Here is a 23,565-nt window from a genome sequence, read left to right on the forward strand (position 1 = left end):
ACGATATCTGCCCAATAATCTGAATTGATCATTAGGATGGGGGAAATCCCGATATTGATCGCTCGTTGTCACTTAGCCACATTTTTGGAACGACTGACGCTCGAAATGGCTTTTATCCAACGTGTGTACAAGGATTACGATATCAGTTGCGATCGGCAGCGATCCTACCTAAAAAGCCCACTACAATCATCAGTCATGATGCTAGCACCCTCCAAAGTTAGTATACGATTTATTGACCTTACCGACTGGAAGACTCTTTGTTGTGTGTTTACTGCTGTCTAGGTGTATGTTGTGTGAAAGTGTCCCCTTCTCACTCGCCTTCTCTCTTCCCAGTGCTGCAGGGCCAGTAACGCTCAGTGGCAATATGAAACCCCCCAGCAAGCCAACACACCAACACTACTTCATTACAAAACGGGAGGGCTAGCAGAAATCCTGTACGGATATGGAAGAAGTTCCCCAAAACACTTTAATTAAAGCAGCAGGGGCAGCCATATACTATCCCAGGAAAAAACACATATAGAAGTAGATAAATACTTGCTCTACTTACACTACAGATGTATTGTACTGTCCACATTTTGATTTTAGTGAATTTTATATAGAAAATATAGAGAAGTCTGTTCTTGGCATTCTCCATCTTGATTCCCTCTGATTGAAGCCAATCCTGATGTCATTTCTCCCCTTACTTTTTTTTCTCCTAAAACTGCACTGTCCTAGCCAGCTTGCTTTGTAAACACGTGAGGACAGTATTGATCAGATTCCAACAATTCACTGAACTGCCCTCAGGGAGGAGCAGGGATGTGGCAGGAGGGGTCATGACAAGCTTCTTTCTCGTAGGCAATGGAACAAGTAAAGCCAGGTTGACTATTACAGCAGAAGCATTTCTGAATAGATTGAAGTGATTCCAATGCAGGTAAGGTTGCTGGCTGCATAATAAAAGTGTAACTGTCGGGCATAAAATCAATCCTTTATTTTTATCTGGAAAACAAGTAATAAGGATGCTAGCCAGTCAATCCAAAAGTTACAAATCACTATTACTTTTCTTGTTGATAAATGATCATACTATTCGGCCGACCTCTCAAGCCCGCTGTCTGGGTGTCACCCTAGACTCGGCACTCTCTACATCCAAAACCTCACAAAGTCCTGCAACTTCCACCTTCGTAACATCTGTAAGATCTGCCCTTTCCTGACCTCTGCCACCACCAAACTCCTCATCCATGCCCTCAATTTCCCGCCTTGACTACTGCAATGCCCTTCTGTCTGGTTTCCCTATGACCCGAATATCCCAGCTGCAGTTTATCATGAATGCGGCAGCCAGAATTATTCACTCCTCCCATCGCTCCACCAGGGCGGCTCCCCTCAGTGAATCCCTCTACTGCCTTCCTATCCAGTCCAAAATCAGACTCAAGATACTGTGTCTGACCTACAAATCTGTCCACAAAATCTGTCCAACCTACATTTCTGATCTTATTCAGAGGTACACACCTAGCCGCTCACTCCGCTCATCCAATGAACTTCGCCTGACCGCCCCCCGCATCACCCAGTCCCATGCATGCCTCCAGGACTTCTCAAGAGCTGCTCCAACACTATGGAACGCCCTACCTCCCCCAATTAGTGAAGCCCCCTCCAACAACATCTTCAAGAAAGCCATTAAAACTCACCTTTTCACTCTAACCTACCACCCCTCACAAGTGCTCTAAACCCACAGCTGAATTCTGGTCTCCTACCTTTCGTGACCCTACCTCTCCCTCTAGATTGTAAGCCTTTGGGCAGGGTCCTCCTCCTTTTGTGTCCTACCTGATCATGCACCTCCATTACTGTGAACCCATGCTATGCATTTGAGTGAACTTAACTTGCCTAATCTCCATGCTCCCATCCAGTGACTAAGCATTACCTTGTACTCATACTGTGCTGCATGATCTGGTCTTTCTTGTATTCCTGTATTGACGTATTGCTGTATGTCACCCCTAAATATTGTCTGTAACCTAAACTAATGTCCAGCGCTGCGTAATATGTTGGCGCTTTATAAATACAATAAATAAATTCCCCAGTTTACCTGACTCTTATTTGCTACATTGCCACACAAAGGAAGTTGCAGGGCATGCTGGGTTGTCCTTTTTTGCTCCTATACTTCCCCTCAGACTTAACTAATGCAGCCTGATTGGCTGAAGCCTCTTTCCATCCTGTTTTCCCCTCCCAAACCTCTGTTCCTCTCTGATTTACCAATATTTCCCATGCTGAGACAATGCACTTTCTATTGCAGAGCAGGGAGTGCCTGCAGACAGAGGACGGCAGACAATGCATACGCAATCAGGCAGAGGAGAGTAAGGAAGGAAATGACATTAGGATTGGCTTCAAGATAGACAGTTAAAATGGAGAATCCTAAGGAGGATTTAACCTTTTTTTACTATAGAAAAATCACTAAAATAAAAATGTGGACAGTGCAATACATATGTTATGTAAGTAGAGCAAATATCTACTTATATAGGTGTTTTATTCTGAGACAGTATGGCTGACAGTTCCTCTAAACACAGGCAGTGGGTAAATGGAATTGGATTTTGTGGCTGACGATCACTTTGTAAACGGGCTTCTTGTTGATGCCAATCATGAGCTAGCCTGGGCATACATACACAGCAAAGGGTATTCAGGAGACGCTCTGACACACAGCACATGCTGAAAGCCCTGTGTCTCTATGTGATTTTATCAGGATATTGGAACTAGCTAAACCTTTGATGATCCAAGTACAACTTATAAGGAACGTGGAAGCCGCTCGCATGACCAGCTGGGACTTGTTACAGAAGCTTCGCTGGAGATGAAGTGTCTTCAAAGTGCACGTTTTATTTAACAAGCATTCCAGTTCACTTAAATAGGAACTGTAGTGAAAATTATAAATGAAGAGAATTGCTTATTTACAATATTTGCCAATATTTGTGTATACATTATTTATGCAGCGTGTGCCCATTGTAAAATCTTTCCTCTCCCTGATTTACATTCTGAAATGTATCACCGTTGGCAGGATCTTTAGTGCTGGCAGGCGCTCCTCTATGGAATGTTTGTTTACTTAGAGTTTCTAGGCCAGTGAAAATAATACATGTCTCCCAGAAGGCTTAGGGAGGAAAATTCCACGTAGCTAAAAAGTCTAGGCTAGGCATCACTGGGAGGGTGGGGCTAAATACCAACATACAGCAATACATAGATGTAGGAAGGGTTTCTGAAGCTGAAACTAGGAAAATGACTAGTGTCATGAATAGTTACAGAATATATGTCACTACAGTGTCTCTTTAAGGAACCTCATTGGGAGAGGAACAGAGGAGTCAGACCTCTTTATGTACTTCAAAAATGCAAACATGTCTGGCTGTCAATTTGATATATTTTTCCTCCTTCAGTAGTGTCTGAGCTACACCTGCAACCAGCATACAGCCAGCAGAACCCCTCATCTGCATACTCATTCTGAGTCAGAACCCTCAATTCAAGTTCCCTCCCTCCCCTCTTTTACAGTATTTAATATGACCGCTTCACTTTAAATTAAACAACAACTGAAGCTAGAGGGATATGGAGGCTGCTATATTTATTTCCTTTTAAGCAATACCCATTGCCTGGCTGTCCTGATTATCCTCTGCCTCTAATACTTTAAAGAGAAACTCCAATCTAGAATTGAACTTTATCCCAATCAGTAGCTGATGCCCCCTTTTACATGAGATATATGATTTTCACAAACAGACCATCAAGGGGTGCTGTATGACTGATTTTGTGCTGAAACCCCTCCCACAAGAAGCTCTGAGTACCGCGGTACTCTGGGCAAACTGCATCAATGTAACAATGATCACAGACAGGAATTAGCTGTTTACAGCTTTCTCTAACGGCCAAAACAGCTAGCAGCAGCTACATAACCTGCCCACAGTAAAAATGTCACCATGTAATAAATGTCAGAATGTAAATCGGGGAGAGGAAAGATTTTACAATGAGCAAACACTGACTAAATCATTTATACATAATTATGGTAAAAAATGAAGCACTTTTTTTACTACATTATTTTCACTGGAGTTCGTCTTTAAGCCATGAACCCTGAACAAGCATGCAGCATGCTTGTTTCTGGTGTAATTCAGACACACCTGCAGCAAAAAAGACGATCAGGGCAGCCAGGCAACTGGTATTGTTTAAAAGGAAATAAATATGGCAGCCTCCATATACTTCTCACTTCACTTGTCCTTTAAACACTATGGGCTTGATTCACTAAGACAAATAGCATGCCTTAGCAAAGTTAGCGCGTCTTGTCAAAGTTAACACACCTTATCAGCGTAGCATAGCGAGCGCTACGAACCCGCAGGGACTCAGGGCAGGACGAGTGGAGCTATCGTCATTGCCAATCAGCAGGCATAAGTTTGCTATGCTACTCTGATAAGGCGTGTTAACTTTGATAAGGTGTGCGATTTGTCTTAGTGAATCAAGCACTGAGTGTCAGAAGTGCCCCATAGGCCTCTATGATTCTGACACAAATGGAGGCAAACTGGAAACAAGTTATTTTTGGAATTACAAATGACATGGAAGTATGCGTTTTGTTGGTTGCTACCACTTCTTCAGGGAGGTGTGCTGACACGTTTCCAGAGGAAGCACTCTGCATGCCACACGTTGCTATTTTGACTCACTCTGCCATGTGCACTCATCTCCCCCTGGTGGCTTGCAGAAAAATAGCAACATTTTCCGAATAGTCTAGGAATCATAAACAGCTGCACCACTCCACAGATTTTCAAAAGGGCCCCTCTGCCAATTCACCAATTTTCTTTTTACAGGGCTGCTGCTGGCAAGTAGCAGCTTCATCTCTATCCGAGATGTTTGTGGTTAGGACTACTGCAAAGCTGCAACCACCAACACATGTTGTGAGGTCAAAGAAACCATCCACATACTGTGTGGCTGGTAGGCAACCGTCTGGAGTGATTGTGAACAATACTTTTAGCTTGCTTCAAATTGCACCTTTTATCCACCAGAGATGACTACACTATACTAACCCCGCCCCCCCCCCCCCCCCCCCCTCTTTACATTTCTCATACGGTTGGTACATATCATGCAGTTTTTATTTCAGATCTGATTTCAGCGAGTGATCGGATTGATATTCAGATTTGACATCGATTGGATATAGAGGTTTGCTAGCATACACACGTATGTGATTTTTTTGAAGTTCCGATCAGATATCTTATAATTTTGACGTTTGGATTTCGATTGAAAGTACGTACACACGAACAATAATCAATATTTTGGTCAATAAAATTGCAAACTTACCCGCTTCCAATAAAGAAAGGGATGGGTTTTGGGTTTGGGATCAGTCGATAGCAGTCAGTAGGCTGTATTTTTATTTTTGTGCTGGATCTGAGCATTTTCTCGATCATACATAAAATCTGAAGTAAAACTGCCTGGTGTGTACCAGCTTTTACTGGCTTTGCTGGCTGTGTCTGGCTCATAGGAGCAGCACCTGTCTCACCCGATCCTGAAATCTATGTAGTATGCACCTATCACCACAAGCAGACTGTCAGTCAAGGGCAAGATCGCTGAAAAGGTCGCAGAGGCCCGGGCCTTGAGCGGCTGAAGAGGAAAGGGGTTCCTACATATCAAAGAGAAGCCTGAAAATAGGAGCAACACGTGAAAAAGGGAAACCCATGCCCAAGTTCTTGAAAGAAAGGCACTACAGTGCATGAATGGGACATATGGAAGAGGGGGCTGCACATGGAATGGAGGGGCTGCAGTACATGGTTGATACACATGGAAAAGGGGGCTGCACATGGAATGGGAGGGGCTACAGTACAAGGATGATACACATGAAAGAGGGGGCTGCACATGGAATGGGAGGGGGACTGGTGTACATGGATGATTGACATGGAAGAGGGGGCTGCACATTGAATGCGAGGGACTGCAGTACATGGTTGATACACATGAAAGAGGGGGCTGCACATGGAATGGGAGGGGCTGCTGTACATGGATGATACACATGGAAGAGGGAACAGCACATGGAATGGGAGGGGCTGCTGTACATGGATGATACACATGGAAGAGAGGGCTGCTGTACATGGATGATACACATGGGAGAGGGGGCTGCACATGGAATGGGAGGGGCTGCTGTACATGGGTGATGCACATGGATGAGGGGGCTGCACATGGAACGGGAGAGGCTGCTGTACATGAAAGGGGAGCCACAACACACTTGGCCCAGGGGTTGAAAAAGTATAAATCCTAAATGCAATGAACAGTGATCTGGCGAGAACTGACATGCAAATAGGTCTTTCTGGTTAGAATGAATGAAATACGATCTGTATGTCCATCTAGTGGACAGCAAGCGATTCATCAGTGGATTTTGTGTCAACTGACCCCCTTAACAGGTGATTTGGAGTAATACCCCGGTTCGTTTCAATTGATTCCTAACCCCTCCCCCCCTTCACGCGCTTGATCACTGCATGCTCTCTGACCAGGCTACCTCCACCTTCCCTCACTGTGGTGAGAGGGGGCGGGTAGCGGCTTGTGCTTTGCACGCCCACGCCGTGTATTACAACTGCCAATTAGATATGTAGATTAACACGTCTTGTGATTGGTTCATTTAATGACAAAATATATCTCATTATCTACAAACCCAAGTAGTAAATCAAGTTTTACCCACAGCTTCCACCCATGACTATTAATCCAAAACACACTTTAATAAACTCATTTTTAAAAACACACACACACACAAAAGGAATTATATGAACAGACTTGCATGCCCATGGAAAAACACATAGAAATACATGAAGATTTAGTGGCAAGATAGAATAGACAAAACGAGTGCAGAGGTAGACAGGATGGCCGTAATGTATGAAAACCGTTCTAAGGGAGTTTTCACGTTGCCTAGCAACCGACAAGATTCAAACAGTTCCTTTTCTGACCAGGTTTGAAAAAGGAAGGAGTCCAGTCTGGCTGCAACCTAGCAACGAGAGGACTTCCTGTGAAACACCTTGCATACATGGCCCACAGTTATGATTGGAAGTTGCTTATTTGGTAGCCAATCATGGCATTGCTGCATGTTAATCTCAGCTGTGATGTGGCTGTGTGGACGCTCAGTAATCCGTGTCATCAGCTCCATCACAGCAATAGCCAACGGGTGTGCAGCTGCTCCTTCTGCAGCCTTAGCTAAGTGTCTAGGTGGGAAGACTTACTCTGCATCTGTCATCACTCCAACAGTCAGAATAAACATGCTTCTCAGGCATCAAAGGCGTATACTGATAAATAATGTTGACCTAGGGCCCCTGTTTACATACAAAAGTCTGCACAGACTTTTCATAGGATTTGTCTAGGCCTACCTGCCACCTAGTTCACAAATCCCTTAACCCATTAGCAGTCTCAATTATTTTGTGTGACATAAGTGCACTGCTTTTGACCTCAGTCGGCAGAACTTGTGCTGTAAATTCTTGGCATTCTTTGATCTCTCTCTCTAGCAGAAAGTATAGAAACTGAAAGCAGAAGTCTACTGGGTCTGAGTAGATCCAGCCGGGGAATCGTTCGTCGTACACACGCCTGATTATAGGATGAGGCAGTTGTTATCGGCTGCCTCAGCCGAATTAAGTCAGGCATGTGTACGAGGTTAAAGATGATTTATTTGGAGATGTGTGAACTTAACACATGCAGACACCTCCACCCATATGGCAACTGTGGCTGCCCCATGAAGGAGAACTCAACCCAATGCCACATGTGTTTTGCCTTAAAGCGGACCTGAACTCAGAACTCCTCTCTGCTCTAAAAGATACACAACAGTATAATAACTTTTTAAAAAAATTCATATCTTTGTTACAGCTGAAAGAAATCCTAAAATAAATCTGCACGGTTTCTACTTCCCGACTCATGGAAGCAGACATATTGTTAAAAGGGCCCATAAACTGGTCGATTTCAGCCAACTTTCGACCGATCGATTCCATAGAATCGATCTGTCGATTGCAAATCGATTCTTTTAAATCAGCCGACCGGTCTTTAATGTTAAACAGTCCTCTTTATGAGGAGTTGAAATTGGGTTTAGGATAAAGTAGGGTTTAACATTTCACATTCCCATTTTGGGCTGGAGGGTCCAGTCAATCATACTAGGGGGGTTGACCCTCCCCAGCTAACTTAATCAGGCGGCCCATCATGATTTCAGTCTACTGCATTGAGTTGTGGTATCCACACAGAATGTGGTTATGTCAAAGTCATGACGTGCTGTTCATTGGGATATGTTATTCTCTATATTTTTTATATTGTATTTCTGTCTTTATTGTAAACCTCAATAAAATTGTTTGGAAAATAAATCGATCGATCGATTTGCAGCCGATTTCGATCGATTAGCTCGATCAGTCCGGGCGGAAAATCTGGGTCGATCGGCTACTGGCAGCCGATCGATGGCCCAGAGGGTTGCATTGGATCGAATGGTGCAACACTGCATTTCGATCGAATTTCAATAGATTTCATTCCGAAATCTATTGACATTCGATTCCTAGTGTGTGGCACACATCAGATACATTCCTGTCAGATTCGACCTGATAGGCATCAGACATAAGTCTATCGGATGGTCGCATCTGCTGCAAATCTATAAGTGTACAGCCACCTTAACACCCTGTACTTCCAAATGGGCTTATCTGCCATAGGCAGTCATGTGACACGGGGGGAGATCAAATTACAACTAGTGATTAGACACAAATGAGGGGGAATTACAAAGGCTAAACTTTTTAAATACATACAGTGTGCATGTCTGTTATGTTTTCCTTCTGTCCTGTGCACGAGTTCAGGTCCACTTTAAATAAACGTTCCTTGCAGTAGAAAACAAAAAGTCATAGGCATGGTCATGTGACCATAACCCAGGGAAAATTAAAGTAAGGCTTTTTACCTGAAAACCCAAAGTTGCTTTTGCAAAGCAGAATGTTTTCTGCTACAGGGTTTTCATTACAATTATAGAATACCGTATATACTCGCATATAAGCCGACCCGCATATAAGCCGACCCCCCAACTTTTCCCTGAAAAAACAGGGAAAAATGATTGACCCCCATATAAGCCGGGGGTAGGAAATGCTGGATTGGTGCAGCCCCCCAGTGTGTCCCAGTATAGCTAGTATAGTGCCCAGTATAGGTAGGTAGTGTCCAGTATAGCTAGTATAGTGCCCAGTATAGCTAGTAAAGTGCCCAGTATAGCCAGTATAGTGCCCAGTATAGTGCCCAGTGTGGGTAGGTAGTGCCTCAGTTTAGCTAGTATAGTGCCCCAGTATAACTAGTAAAATGCCCAGTTTAGTGCCCAGTTTAAGTGCCCAGTTTAGCCAGTATAGTGCCCAGTTTAGCCAGTATAGTGCCCAGTTTAGCTAGTATAGTGCCCAGTTTAGCCAGTATAGTGCCCCAGTATGGCTAGTAAAGTGCCCAGTTTAGCCAGTATACTGCCCAGATTAGCCAGTATACTGCCCAGTTTAGCCAGTATAGTGCCCAGTTTAGCCAGTATAGTGCCCAGTTTAGCCAGTATAGTGCCCCAGTATGGCTAGTAAAGTGCCCAGTATAGTGCCCAGTTTAGCTAGTATAGTGCCCCAGTATGGCTAGTAAAGTGCCCAGTTTAGCCAGTATAGTGCCCAGTTTAGCCAGTATAGTGCCCAGCATAGGTAGGTAGTGCTCCCCCCCAGCTCCCCCCGCGGCCGCTGCTGCTATTACCTGCTTAGGCAGCGGCCGCTTCCTAATCCGCGTTCCCCTTCTGAAACTTTCTCAGAGTGTATCACAGCAGCGCGCCCGGCGCTGCTGCTGTGACGATGCAGGGGGCAGGAAAGAGCGCGGCTCCCTATAGCGGCGATCTGTATCGCCGTTACCAAGGGAACCGCTCTTTCCTGCTCCCTGCATCGTCACAGCAGCAGCGCCGGGCGCGCTGCTGTGATACACTCTGAGAAAGTTTCAGAAGGGGAACGCGGATTAGGAAGCGGCCGCTGCCTAAGCAGGTAATAGCAGCGGCGGCCACGGGGGGAGCGAGGAGGGGGGGAGCGGGGCGCGGACCACCCACCACCCACCATTAGGGAAGACTCGCATACAAGCCAACCCCCCAACTTTTGACCCCCTTTTTGGGGGTCAAAAATTCGGCTTGTATGCGAGTATATACGGTATGCTGGAATTGTAATTCTGCCTTAAAGGGAAGGTTCAAGCACTTACCTGGGGCTTCTACCAGCTCCATGCAGCCATCCTGTGCCCTCGTAGTCACTCACTGCTGCTCCAGTCACCCACTGGCAGCATGCCGACCTCGGAGGTCGGCGGGCCGCATAGCGTACATTTTTACGCATTCCCGCTAGTGCAGGAACATTAACACATAACACATACGCATTACTGGTTCTACCAGCCCCATGCAGCACAGGATGGCTGCATGGGGCTGGTAGAAGCCCCAGGTAAGTCAAACTCATTTTTTTATTTTGCTTGGACCTTCCCTTTAAGATAACGCAAGGTGCCCATTAACAGTACAATGTTTAATTGAAGGGTGTGCGTGTGACACTATGATCATAACAGGTATCAATATCGGGATTCATTTGAGACCTCATTTATTTATCAGTATTTTGCCCTTAGAAGTCCGATGCCTTGTATGTCATAAAGATGGTGTCCAAAACTGCTATTTTCAAGCAATCATTTGCAGGCTTTTTTTCTTATTTACCGGTAAATGTCACAATGTGAAAAATGTAAATTAAGTGTAAAAACTAGACTGCCTTCATTGTGTCTTTGGTGACAGGTCCTCTTGGCCAAATCAGCAACTAACAGTGTAGAATCTGTCCCACCGTGTCGGAGACCGAGCTAAGGGCCGGCACTAGGAGCGGCCGCACACCGCACAGTCTGCTCTATGTCCCCACCGGTAGCATTACAACCTTGCTGGTCTTGTTGACTCTCTCTTGTAGCATTTTTTCTGTTGATGCCAATGCCTCCATTGCTTTCCAGTTTTTCTCCCGCAGGTCCTAATTGTTTTTAGAAAAAGTTATTTCAGCGACCCAAACACTAACATCAATTCATGTTTCATTTTTTTTTTTTTTTTTTTGCATTCTGAAGGCAGCTAAGTGGAGAGAGGCCTTTCTACGTTACCAGCTGCCTGACTATATAACTGGCAGACAATATACTGGGTGCATTTCAACATGGCAGCAGCATTGAAGAGTACCTGTAACCTTAAAAAAAGTTAGATACCTCAGTAGGGGGGATTCTCTGGATGGTCCAGAAGCATTCAAGGTCTCCCTAGGCCCCTCCTGTGCTGTGACCCTCTAAAAAGATCTTCAACATTAATGTTGAAGACTGCCTATGGAAAAATCTAAGGCATTAAAGCCAAAGACTGCCTATGGTCAGGCTCCTATTTGTGTACGAGTATTGCCGCACTGCGCAGGTGCAAAGTACAGCCCACGCATGCGCTGTGGCATGGAACTGCTGATGCACAGATTTTTTTTTCTTTTCGTCTGTGCATGAACAACTCTATGCCACTGCCTAGGTGCAAACCCACCAGCACCTGCGCAGTGCGGCAGTGCTCATACACCAAGGGGAGCGTGGCCGGAAAGATGAGGAAGGTCCCGGCCAGCAGCAGTAGGTTTGGAGGAGGACCGTGGAAGCCTCTAGATCAGGGTTGTCAAACGCGGCAGTGCTCATACACCAAGGGGAGCGTGGCCGGAAAGATGAGGAAGGTCCCGGCCAGCAGCAGTAGGTTTGGAGGAGGACCGTGGAAGCCTCTAGATCAGGGTTGTCAAACGCCGATACAAAATGGGCCGAAATTGGACACTGGGACCAAATCGTGGGCCAAACTCAATATCTATTGGCCACATTCCTCCTTTATAAATTCCTCTGGTGTTTAATGACCCCCTCCCCTACGCAGTTCCCTGGTGTCTAGCGGATCTCCTTCCCTATACATTTTCCTGGTGCTCCCTCCCTCCTCTACAGTTTCCTGGTGTCTATTGGCCCCCCTCACTCCCCTATACAGTTCCCTGGTGTCTAGTGGTTCCCCCTCATACCCCTAAATAGATTCCTGGTGTTTAGTTCCCCATATAGCTTCCCCTGTGATCTAGGGCTTCACCCCAATAGTTTCCCTGTTGGTCTATTTCTAGCTAAACCTAATGTGAGGAAACCACTTGAGGGCCAAATATGATGGTTCTGCGGGCCAAATGTGTCCCATGGGCCAGAGTTTGACATGTACGTTCTAGAATCATCCAGAGGCTCCCCACTGACGCATTTTTTTTTAAGTTACGGGTTTACATTAATCATGGTTCAGCAAGTCATGTGACACAAAGATTGTTTAAAAATTTAATTGAAAATTTTTGGGGACCCTACTGTCCTCTGTGTCTGGACGGACTTGTCTGTAAAAGAAAAGATTAGAGAAAGGAAGAACAGGAACCAAACCCAACAGAGAGAAAACAAAAACCAAGGCCAGACGTCCCGACAGACCACACAACTCAGAGCACATTTTACTTAATGGAGCTAATTTATAGAACGGGAGCCTCCAGCAGTCAAGTGTTTTCCTTCCAATGACCCAACCTGGGCTCCAGCTGTCCTATAAATTAGTCCTGTGTGTCCAGTTATCATCCCAACAGCATAAAGGTGTACAGTGCCAGGGTAGATCATATTCCCAGCAGTTCTCAGGAGTCTATACTGCCATAGTGGAAACCCAACTCAATTACTTGGAAGCATACTCTGAATTAATACCCATTGCATATTCCAAAAGTAAGACCTGGTGCATCTTCATCAACAAGGAGATTTCTTCAAAAATTTCCTGGTGGCTCCAATGAGAAGCCAAGACAAGACTTTTACTAGACTTCCCATACATATCTATTTGAACGATCGAATCACTGGCAAGCTTTGTACTGCTCAGAACGGTACAAAAACCTGTTAGTTCCTTACCACATATACATGAAAAAAGGTCTGGAAGGGAATTGCCGCTAGTAGAATATTGCTACAATTAGCGATACTCTACTGTTGGATTCCATACAAAAATATTGGTAATGTTAACCAATATTTTATTATAGCTAAACCGAACCCTAGTCTTACACAGAGCCCTCCCCTGGTGATGCCTAACCCTAAGACCCCCCTCCCCACCCGTGGTGCCTAACCCCAAGACCCACCCCCATCCCCCCAACGGTACCTACCCGTAACCAACCCCTTCCTCCCCAAAAACGCAAAGCCACATATGCTGCTGAGATGTGAAATTTGGACGTCAGGGAGCGGCAAGCACTGCCAATACCCACACCCAGAGTTTTGCGACAATGCATTTTGCGGCACTGCATAGCAGGCGCTCTGCGATTTATGGCAAAAACTGTAAATATCAGCGGGCGCCGACATGCTCTTAAATTTCCAATTTATGCCGCTGAGGCTACTATCATAGGCGCCAGCTTTTTACCCATAAGGGCTCCTGTGCCGTTTCTACCCTATTCATCTCGCCACTCCTCCCTGCATCCCCCTCCAATACGAATTACAGCCTTTACTGATCAAGTTCCGATCTACAATTTGAGAAAAAGTGAAATCTATTCAATAGGTGCCGTTACAGATAAGCTGCCTTATCCGCTAACTATCATCTACTCCCTTAGTTTCCACCCCGCCAGCCTATGGATTGTAAGCTCGCAAAGACTTACAATCCTCTTCCCGGTTTCTGTGTATTTTATCAAGTATTGGTGATGTTTTCAAAGTATACATAAATGTTATGTATTTGTACTTGTGTCACTGGTTGTCCTGATTGTACAGTGTGTCGAACTGCTCCTGTATGCTCCCCATATGTTTTTGTGCTACGGAGCACTATAGTCAGCACTATATAACTAAAGCATAATAACAATCTGCAGGTACAATCCAACTGCTTCCCAACATAATGACCAATTTAACAAATGCACTCAAGTCTTATTTTTGGATTTAGCTTTCCATCCTGCTGGGATTTAAGATATAAAGAAAAACAAAAATATCAAAAACAGCATAAACCTGGGACGTTTCACAGGTTCTCCCATCTTCACCATTTTCTCTCGAACTCTCTTTTTCCTAGAAAAATGTCTCTATGGGCCCACACTTGAGCGTTTTGCCAGCAACTTTGGCAAAACGCTCAAACGCTAGCACTTTTCAAAGCACTAGGGTTATAAAAGTCTATGGGCCCGTTCTCATGTGGGCGATTTACGCTAATCACCGCAAATCGCCCAAAAAAAGCTAAACACAAACCCGTAGCCTGCACCATTTTCAGGCGATTTCCCGGCAATCGCGTTTTAGTGCTATAGAAGCGCAAAACGCGATCGCTAAAAAAAAAATAAAAATAAAAAAAAATCGTCAGGCGTGAATGGTGATTTTTTTTTGCCGTTAATCTCCAAAAAACGCCAAAGCAAAACGCTAGCAAAATCGCTAGCTTTTTGCGATCAGCAAGTGTGAATGGACCCTATAAGCTCTTGTCCCTTCGCTCAAAGAAAAGGGGAATTATCAGTTGGGATGGGGGGAGGGGATTAACTCCATTCAGTTGGAAAATGTATTCACCTGCAGGGACTTTTTTTTCAAATTAGAAAACAGTGCCATTGGCTCACAAAGAGAAGTTGGAATTGGGCAGTGAAATTTAAGATTACAGGTAGGAATGGTCAATCAGATGCTGACAATTCAGTGTTGAGGCAAGCGTATGCAGCTTGGACTATGACCAATCAAATGAAGCATCTGCTACATCTGATTGAGCCATTCCCAGGTTGCATAAATTTGCAAATAATTAGCATAACATTCGCATTAATTCAGAATTATGAGCAGCTCACTGACCAGCAATAATCGCCTGTCTTGTCTGGAGGTCACCTGATCCTTGTAAGGAAGGCTTACATCAGGTATACCGCTCCCAAAAAATGCAGAAGAGAAAGGGGGTGCTCCAGACTTACAAAAAGCAAGGTTACAAACTGCTCTGAAACTAACAAAACAAAAAAAGCAGAAAAGTGAGGAACAGACTCGGGGCCGACACACCGAAGAGTGTTTTACGGGTCGTTTTTATTTTTAAAAACCGCTTTCATTGACTTGGAATAAAATTGTGGTAAAAACACAACAAAATAGCTGTGATCGCAATGTTTTGAAAAATCGTGATTGCAGCAATTTTAGTGCAAGTCAATGGAAAATGGAAACAGCCTGCAAATTGCTCTCCGGTGTTTCAGGACCCTCAGAACGGGTGAAAGGCAGCGGGAGAAGGTGACAGGGCCTCATGGAGAGTTTGGATGACATCCGAGATGACACCACCGCTCTCTGATGTCTGCTAGGAAGGTTGTCGTCACATCCGGCTATCGTTGGGAGGAAGAAGTCAGGTGACCCGCGGAAGGGAATAAGAATTCTGATTATGTTTCAGATACTCACATTGTTCTTCTTCCTCTGCTGCTCAACAGCAGCTTTCTGAGACTCCAGCTCCGCCTGCAGCTCGGTGATGTGCCTGTCCTTCTCTGCAAGTCTGGAAACAAACACGAATGAGAAGAAAGCACACACTGTGTTTAATGAGATTGTGTAACTGGTGGACCTGTGAAAGCTTAGAGTGTAAAGCAACCCCCTTTCCCCCCAAAAGTTTGATACTTTCAGGGCCATCTCCACCGTGTAATTTGCTGCCTCGGGAGGCTTTGGAAGCACTTGTGTACCTAACTTTTCCTTCCTCTTCTAAGACTAACCAAGTCATTTTGGGTTTAGTTCGGCTTTAACGTGGATCTGAGAAACTTTTACTCATTGCATAATTGTCTTCCTTACATATAGTTTATAGAGCATTCCTCAAATCAAATACTTTTTTTTTTTGGTTTTGTTTTAATACCCTAATTCCCTATAAACAAAAAAGCCTCGATTACAGCTCCTCCAGCGCCTAGGCATTCTGAGACCAATGTAGCAAGGGCTTATGGGAGCCCAGTCTGGCCAGGAGGAGGTTACTAGCCAGAGACTTCAGAGGCAGAGGGGAGGAGGAGAGGGGGGAGAAGTTTTCACAGGCTAAGGGCTGGAGATGCAGAGCAGCTTGCCTGTGTGTAATGTTGACAAGCAGAACATGGCCGCTCTCATAGTATCACAAGAAGAAATAATCATATACTGTAGAAGCTGTTTGCAGCTAGATTTGTGTGTAAACTATTTAAACTTCAGATAAATATATACACGTTATTTGTTATAGTTAGTTTTTTATCTCGGCTCCGCTTTAATGTGTAACTCCACTTGCCCGAATTCTCCCCAGATCAGCTATATCCATTCATGTATACAAACAATCTATGTGTTGCGGGGAATACCTTCTGTGCCCTGGATGCAATCCTGCAATGCGCTGGAATTAACATCCTGGCAGGGAGTGATGAGTGGGAGTGGCCAGCATGTACAGAAATAACAGCATCCTGAGCACCCCCACAGTGCTTACTTCTTACTTCTTTCTTGAATAGGGGAGTGTAAAAGGGATTGCACAACCCCACTTGCTCTCCCCCACTTAACCATAACATCTTTTTCACGGTCTTTCTCTGGGCATTTTGGCTCCCCTCCCCCCAAAATAAAATGAAAGCATGTACTAGTGGATTGATTTGTACTTAAACTCGGGCCAAAACCATGGTGGGAACAGAAGGCAGATTGTCCGTTTGTGGGAGACAGTCATTTTCTCTGTAATGCAGAAAATGTGACAACATTATACTGTATAAATGTGTAGTAGCATTCACACATATTAAAGAGGAACTGTAAGGTGAAAATTAATTTGCCACTAGTGTGAAGCTGATGGCAGGTTTGTCAGGGAAAACACAGTTCTCAGAGGGGAAAAAGTCCTGCAGCCAATAGAAACCCCTCCCACAGCGTAGGAGATTTTGCAGAGACTTACAGTGTAAGCCCTAAGCGATCTATAATAACTTGGCTATCTATATAAGGAAAAAAGGGTCATGTCTTCAACTAAGGTAATAAAAAACCCCTCTAGGCATGCACGCCAGTAGTAAACATGATTCCTCCCATGCAGCTATAGACAGTTTTTTGATACAATACTGACGGTAAGAGGATTTTTGTTCTCTTTTTTTTTTACTTATCTCTTCTTCTCCTCGTAACACACTCCTTTGTAAGAAAAAAAAAAAAAACACTTTACAGTTCCTCCTTAAAGTACATGTGTACACATGCCAGATTCACATCAAAAACAATTGGCAACAACTGTTTTGGTGCGGAAAAAATCTAGTCAATGACTGTACAGAGCACAGTCTAATAGAGCCACAAGCTACAACGGCCAGCTCTGTCTGTCTCAATACCATTATCAGGGAGGGCATTTATAACTTACGCTTTCAGCAGTTCTTCACTATGTGCAATTGATGAAGCCTAAAATAAAAGGATGAAATGTTAAAATGGTTTTTTAAACACAGAAAAACCAACACCTTGCACAAATAGCTGCATTATTTGCAGAGCTTGGATGCTAAAGTGATCCTGAAAGTGGAATACGCACAGATAAGCTAAACAGGTATATCTAGTTCAGGGATGTCAAACAAGTAAGGGGCCAAAATCTACAACATAGTTTAAGTCACGGGCACAACTCATAAGTTCATTACAGTTTAACATTCATTGAACAGTCTTAAAGAGGAACTTCAGCCTAAACCAACATACTGTCATTTAGTTACATTAGTACTGTTAATTAAAATAGATAGGTAATATAATCTCTTACCCACCCTGTTTTAAAAGAACAGGCAAAGGTTTGTGATTTCATGGGGGCAGCCATCTTTTTGGCTGAAAGGAGGTGACGGGGAGCATGAGACACAGTTCCAACTGTCCTGTGTCCGGTTCACCCCTCCCAGCTGCTAGGCAATGATCATCATCAGAAATCCCATGATGCTTTCCACAGCATCAGGGAAAAATGCCTGGGCAGTTTTATTTCATGGGGCAGAGCTTAGCTTCTGTGCAGCTAAAAATGAGGCTTGGGTATGAAAAATAAAGTTCTGATGCTGTGAAACTGTTAAAGAAAACCTGTACTGAAAAAAAAAGTTCTCCTGGGGGGTACTCACCTCAGTAGGGGGAAGCCTCTGGACCCTATTGAGGCTTCCCCCGTCGTCCTGTGTCCCGTGGCGGTCTCGCTGCAGTCCACGGAACGCACAGCCGACAAATCCGACAGCCTGTGCAATATTTAATCTTTACTGACTCCAGTGGGGGTGCTGTTGCGGCTCTTCTGATGGAGATATGCGAAAATAGCCAATCTCCGCCGGGTCCGCTCTACTGCGCAGGAGACTTGCACCTGCGCAGGAGACTTGCACCTGCGCAGTAGAGCGGCCCGACGGAGATCGGCTATTTTCACCTATCTCCGTGGGAAGAGCGGATGCTGCGCCTGCGCTGAAGTCCGAGAGGTAAATATTTACATCGCCGCCGCTCCGGGAGGATTTTCACCGCCATGGGACCGAGGTGGACAGGGGAAGCCTCAATAGGATCCGGAGGCTTCCCCCACCAGAGGTGTGTACCCCTCAGGGGAGTTTTTTTCATTACAGATTTTCTTTAAAGAATCACCTAGCCTTTTCAGTGCTGCAGAGTAGATTTTTAGTCTGGAGGTTCACTTTAACCTCCCTGGCGTTATGATTACTTCCAGATTTTTGGGTTTAAAAACTTGGAGTCTTTTTTTTTTTTACACTGTTTTAGACCCTAAAAATCATACCGATAGATCTGCGGCAGCCCTGCACATTACTCACCCCCATGGATCCAGCTCGGGGTTACCGCTCTGAGCGGTCATTGCCAAGCCTGAATCAATTTAATATTTACCTGCTCCAGTGCTGCTTTGGGTCTGGTCCTGATAGCCAAGTGCTCTATGCTACAAACCTCTGGCTCCGAATGCATCCACATGATGGGGAACCGGAGGTATGAAAGCAGAGAGTGTGCAGCTGCTGGGGTGAACAGGAGAGACAACGCAGCACTGGAGCAGGTAAATATCACACTGCTCTGCTGCGTGGGGAGAGGTGAGCAGCTGTGTGCAAGAAGGGGGCCCCATGTGAGGCTGAAATTGACAATGCTTTAACCAGAAACACTGTCATCCTGTAGATGGGAAGGCTGTGTGCTGCTGTTATTCTACTGCTTACGGTTAAAATGGCTAGGAGGGCCGCATTGGGCCCGCGGGCCTTTAGTTTGACACCTGTGACTTATGCTGGGAATACACAATGCGTTTTTTCCCGCTCGATTCCCCACTAGATTCTTTTATCTTCCGCTCTTTTTTTATCTTTTTCTATTCACTTCTATGAGAAATCGAGTGGTAAAACTATTGAGCGTGAGATCGGGCATGTCAGAAATTATCTATTGAACATCTATCTGCTGGAAAACCGCATGGTGTATTGCCAGCATTAGTGAAACAGGAATGCTCTAAGTGGATTAGTGCTATAAATAAACACTGATGTGGTCTTTCTACTTGTCACTGCGGTTAGAATCACAGTAGGACGTTGCGTTTTGATGCAACGTTAATGTCGCAATGCAAACTTACAACGCAACGCGCCAAAAAAGTCACACCGCAGCGTTATCGTCGCATACAGCAGATACAGTAAATTGCATACAGGCAATGAAAAGGATGCATCCAAGTCATTACTGAGCATGTGCAAACAGTCTAACGCAGCTAATAATGTGTATAACACACGTGCAGCGCTAGACACCAACGCAATGTTCACTTGATTTTTCATTGCAGTGCGCTATTCTGCGTTAAATGTTTTAAGGTGCGACTTTAACGTCCCACTGTGAACTTAGCCTAAAGGACACCTGAGGTGACAAGATGAGACAGACGTGTATGTACAGTGCCAAGCACACAAATAACTAGGCTATGTTCATTTCTTATTTTCTATGCCTGAAAGTTAAAAATCAGGTATGAAAGTGACTATCTATCCAGGTTAGGACCGGGTCAGACTATAGCGTAACCCTCACTGATAAGCAATTACAGCCATAAAACACTTTCCTGGCAGTAAATGGCTTCTGGGAGCAGAAGAGAGATAGAAAGGGGCAATAGTTCATAGATTTTAGGTCTGGCATATTTCAATTAATGTGTCATTGAGAAGAGGCCTTGAAACAGTAAAAACTTAAAAATTAGATTTAAATATAAAAACTGTGGGATAACGTAAAGTCATTTTTACAATTGTTATTCTCAACTTTTTTTTTTCCGACCTCAGATGTCCTTTAAGGTTACATCAATATATAGACTTTTCTGACAACTAAAACAATGACTGTCAGTTGATACTGTTGATGAAGGACACGTCCATTCTGCATGTCAGAGTACAAAACTGCAAGTATATCTATTATTTATTGTTCTTCAAAGAATCACATGACCAGAGATGATGAAGTAATTTCTGACCTCCCTAGACATTTTAATACTACAAGGGATTGTGGGCTTTGTACTTGTCCTGCAGCAAGGTAGCTGCATGCCTGGATCCAGTAATAAATACAGTATTATGAAAAGGAAGTTCTGTCCCAGCATGCATCTGAGTCTCCAGCTTCCTGTAGGCATAATCATGTGACTTCACCCCAGGAAAATTGAAGATAGGCCATTAAACTTTCACTCTAGGAATTAACTAGGACTTATCAGGCCACCACCAGCCATGCGCAGTCTATGGACAATACTGAACATACCTGCTGCATTTGTTGATCGTGTATCTTTTGCAGTTCACAGGCCTGAATTTTCAAAATTTCATTTTCTTTTTTCAGACCCTGTAACAGAACATAAGAATCAGTTTATTAGGCAGCGACGACACATTAACTAATCAGAGATTCTCTGAACTGGCAGAGTACCGTTAATTCCTGAGTTGTGTCCAAAGCTCTCTTCTCTCTCTCCAGTAATGTAGCTTCTATTTCTTTTATTTTCTGCTCCTGCTGATCCACTCTAAGCGGTTACATTTGGGGGGAAGAAAATGCTTATTAATTTTTTCCTATTAAGGATCTGCGGTTTGCAATACAAGTCAGCCAAGAAGAGCAAATTGCTATAAAAGTAGAGTTCATCCTTTAGATTATTTGTTGAGACTAGCACTAAAATACATTTTTCTTCTTTAACCACTTCAGCATTGGACGTCTCTAGCCCCTTATGGACCAGAGCTGCCCCTTCCCTCTCTAAACAGTGATTATTGTAATTGGCTCACAGAAATCACAAGGTCAGGAGCCAATGATATTGTCTCCTGACTGAGATATGGAGCTCTGCCATCAGCGTGACAGCAGAGCAGCGGAATGCAATGACGAGAAAGCGGAACGAACGGTGGGTGCGTGGAGGTTGAAATCTATACTCTTGCTGGTTTAAAAAACGGACAAAAACAGGGCATAGATTTCAACTATACTAGCAAACCTGAGAGATTCATAAGAAAGAATAAATTACTCACCTGGGGCGCCCTCCAGCCCCCTTTGGTCCATTAGCTCCCTGGCCATCCTACCGGCCACCTCCATTCTTCCATTGTAGGTCCCGGTATAGTCCCCGACTGAGCCAGTTGCAGACTACTACCCCCGATCGCACTCCCGTGGGTGTGGGGCATTCTGCGCATGTGCAGTTTGTTTGGAAAGTAAATGGGCTTGCGCTGAACCCTCATGGTTATGGGATTGTGATTGGGAGGAGTGTTCGGCCCAGATCGCACAATGGCTCGCAGCACGGCTGGATTGCAGACTCCATAGTGAAAGAATAGAGGGGACCGGACCAACACCAAAGGAGCCAATGGCGCACAGGGGGCTGGAGAAAGCCCCAGGTAAGTATAAATCCTGTTCTCTCTAATGTCTCAGGTTTACTTTAATTAGCAGCTTGAAAGGAATTGTCTTGCTTGCGAAAATGCACTGCTTTTGGCCTCAGCCACCAGAACTTCTTGTGCTGTAAATTCTTGGGGATGCTTTGATGTCTCTCTGCTAGCAGAGGATATAGAAGCTGAAAGCAGAAGTCCTCTGTTATCTCACACTGCCCCCTAGTGACAAGTGGCCATATATACAAATTACAGCAAGTATTAATTAGTAGCAAAGAAATGTAACAAATAAGAAATTAAAAAAAGTGCTAAAATAAATTGGCCTGGAGAACTTGCAAGCCTCTAAATAGATTGGCTTTTAAAATATTAAAAAAATATATATGTTAGAGCTGTCTTGGTGCTTCACCTCCATCTGGTAACTGGAAGCAAGATGGTAATAAGAGCCTTCTGGAAAGGTCTCAAACGCACTGCGTACGAGACAAATATTCTGTAAAAGGATCGCCTGGTGAAAAGGGTGGATGACGTGCGCCACCTATTGTACTCAAATCTTGAAAAAATACCAGCTTCTCCTGTGCAGTTTATGGTTTTATTAGACATAAGATTCAGCTAAAGTCAAAACACAAGAACACAGAGAATAAAAACGCTGTAAACTGTGCGCAAGACTTACATCCTCTGCAGCTCCTGCGCTCCTGACGACGTTGAATCTTGCTACAAAAGGGACAGGAAAAGGGCAAATTTAAAACCATGAATTTCATGAACCCATCAAAATGATAAATAATCTCTGAAAAGCTCTACGGCTGAATTGGAGTATTTTATTTTTTGCTTTAAGAAATTAAAAAAAAAAAAAAAAACTCTGCACACCCCACACATGATCAACAAAAATGCAATTTGACACTAAATACATAGAAGTACATTCTCCACCGCCGCCGTATACGGCTCACTGGTCACTGCACTCAGGCAGGCAGCACGCTCATAATGTCATATAGAAAGGGGAGCGTCTAATGTATATGACTGACTCCTGATCATATGGACTCTGTATGGACTGTGTGCAGTTATGTTAATATCTTATATTTGGGGACCAATGAGACTTCCTGATCTCTTTTAACCCTACTTATTGTAGCCAACCCCCCCTCCCCCTCCTCTCGTACACAACCTTAAAGGGAACCCAAAGCGAGAGGGATATAGAGGCTGCCATACCTTGTAAACCATGCCAGTTGCCTGGCAGCCCTGTTGATCTTCTGGCATAAGTGGTGTCTGAGTCAAAACCCTGGAAGAAGCATATGGCTAATCTAGGAAAACCTGAGTCAGAGTACCTGATCTGCTGTATGCTTGCTCAGGGTCTATAGCTAAAATAATTAATTAGAGACACAGAATCAGCAGGACTGCCAGGCAACTGGTATTACTTAAAAAGAAATAAATATGGCAGCCTTTGCATCCCTCACCTCGTGTCGTGTTCCCTTTAAGGAAATTAAAGCAGCTTTTTCCTACTGTCGTTTGTCCTGGTTTCTAGTAGCTGTAGGATTCCTTACCTCCCCCCCCCTATTTATCCAGGGGAAGGAGTGAAGGTAATCAAGTGTGACTTTTCAAAACTGTTTGAAGAACAGTATATTCTCTCTCCCCACCCCATGCTTTTGAAGGCTATTGTTTGCTCATTACTACTGCGAATTACAGCAGTCCTTAGCTGTCTGCTGTTTCTGCGGATGTCAGGCCAGGCAAGTCGGGTATTAAAAGCCTCTAACAAACATTTAAATGTAAAAAGAAAAAGGTAGAATGTAATTTTTTTTTAGTAATGATCCACATCGTTAGTATGCATTTTAATATGCTAAGGTGTACCCGAATACCCAATTCAACCTGTGCTGATGAATCTAACCAAGAGTGTGGGCACTAGAGGCCCCAATCCTTGTGAAAAAAAAATGCATGATTTACATTTTTCTTCTAGGATCCACCCCCTCCATCCTGAAGTGTCCAATCCCACTGTCCCACC

General features: G+C 44.3%; 1 protein-coding gene across 16 annotated transcripts in view; it reads right to left on the minus strand.

Moving 5' to 3' along the window:
• Window positions 1-23,565, minus strand: part of KTN1 (kinectin 1) — a 185,665-nt gene that overhangs the window by 28,905 nt on the left and 133,195 nt on the right. For 8 of the 16 annotated variants that reach the window (XM_068254395.1, XM_068254397.1, XM_068254393.1 and 5 more), the window contains 6 exons: window positions 22,249-22,289; window positions 20,659-20,749; window positions 20,500-20,577; window positions 17,204-17,241; window positions 15,301-15,391; window positions 10,854-10,940 (listed from right to left, as the gene is read on the minus strand). In XM_068254395.1, the coding sequence (XP_068110496.1) occupies window positions 10,854-10,940; window positions 15,301-15,391; window positions 17,204-17,241; window positions 20,500-20,577; window positions 20,659-20,749; window positions 22,249-22,289 (426 nt within the window). Of the gene's footprint in view, window positions 1-10,838; window positions 10,941-15,300; window positions 15,392-17,203; window positions 17,242-20,499; window positions 20,578-20,658; window positions 20,750-22,248; window positions 22,290-23,565 lie in introns of all 16 variants that reach the window. The other 8 variants (XM_068254390.1, XM_068254385.1, XM_068254387.1 and 5 more) reach the window with 2 other exon arrangements.

The sequence above is a fragment of the Hyperolius riggenbachi genome, chromosome 9 (genome assembly GCF_040937935.1).
Source record: "Hyperolius riggenbachi isolate aHypRig1 chromosome 9, aHypRig1.pri, whole genome shotgun sequence".
NCBI classification, from domain to species: domain Eukaryota; kingdom Metazoa; phylum Chordata; class Amphibia; order Anura; family Hyperoliidae; genus Hyperolius; species Hyperolius riggenbachi.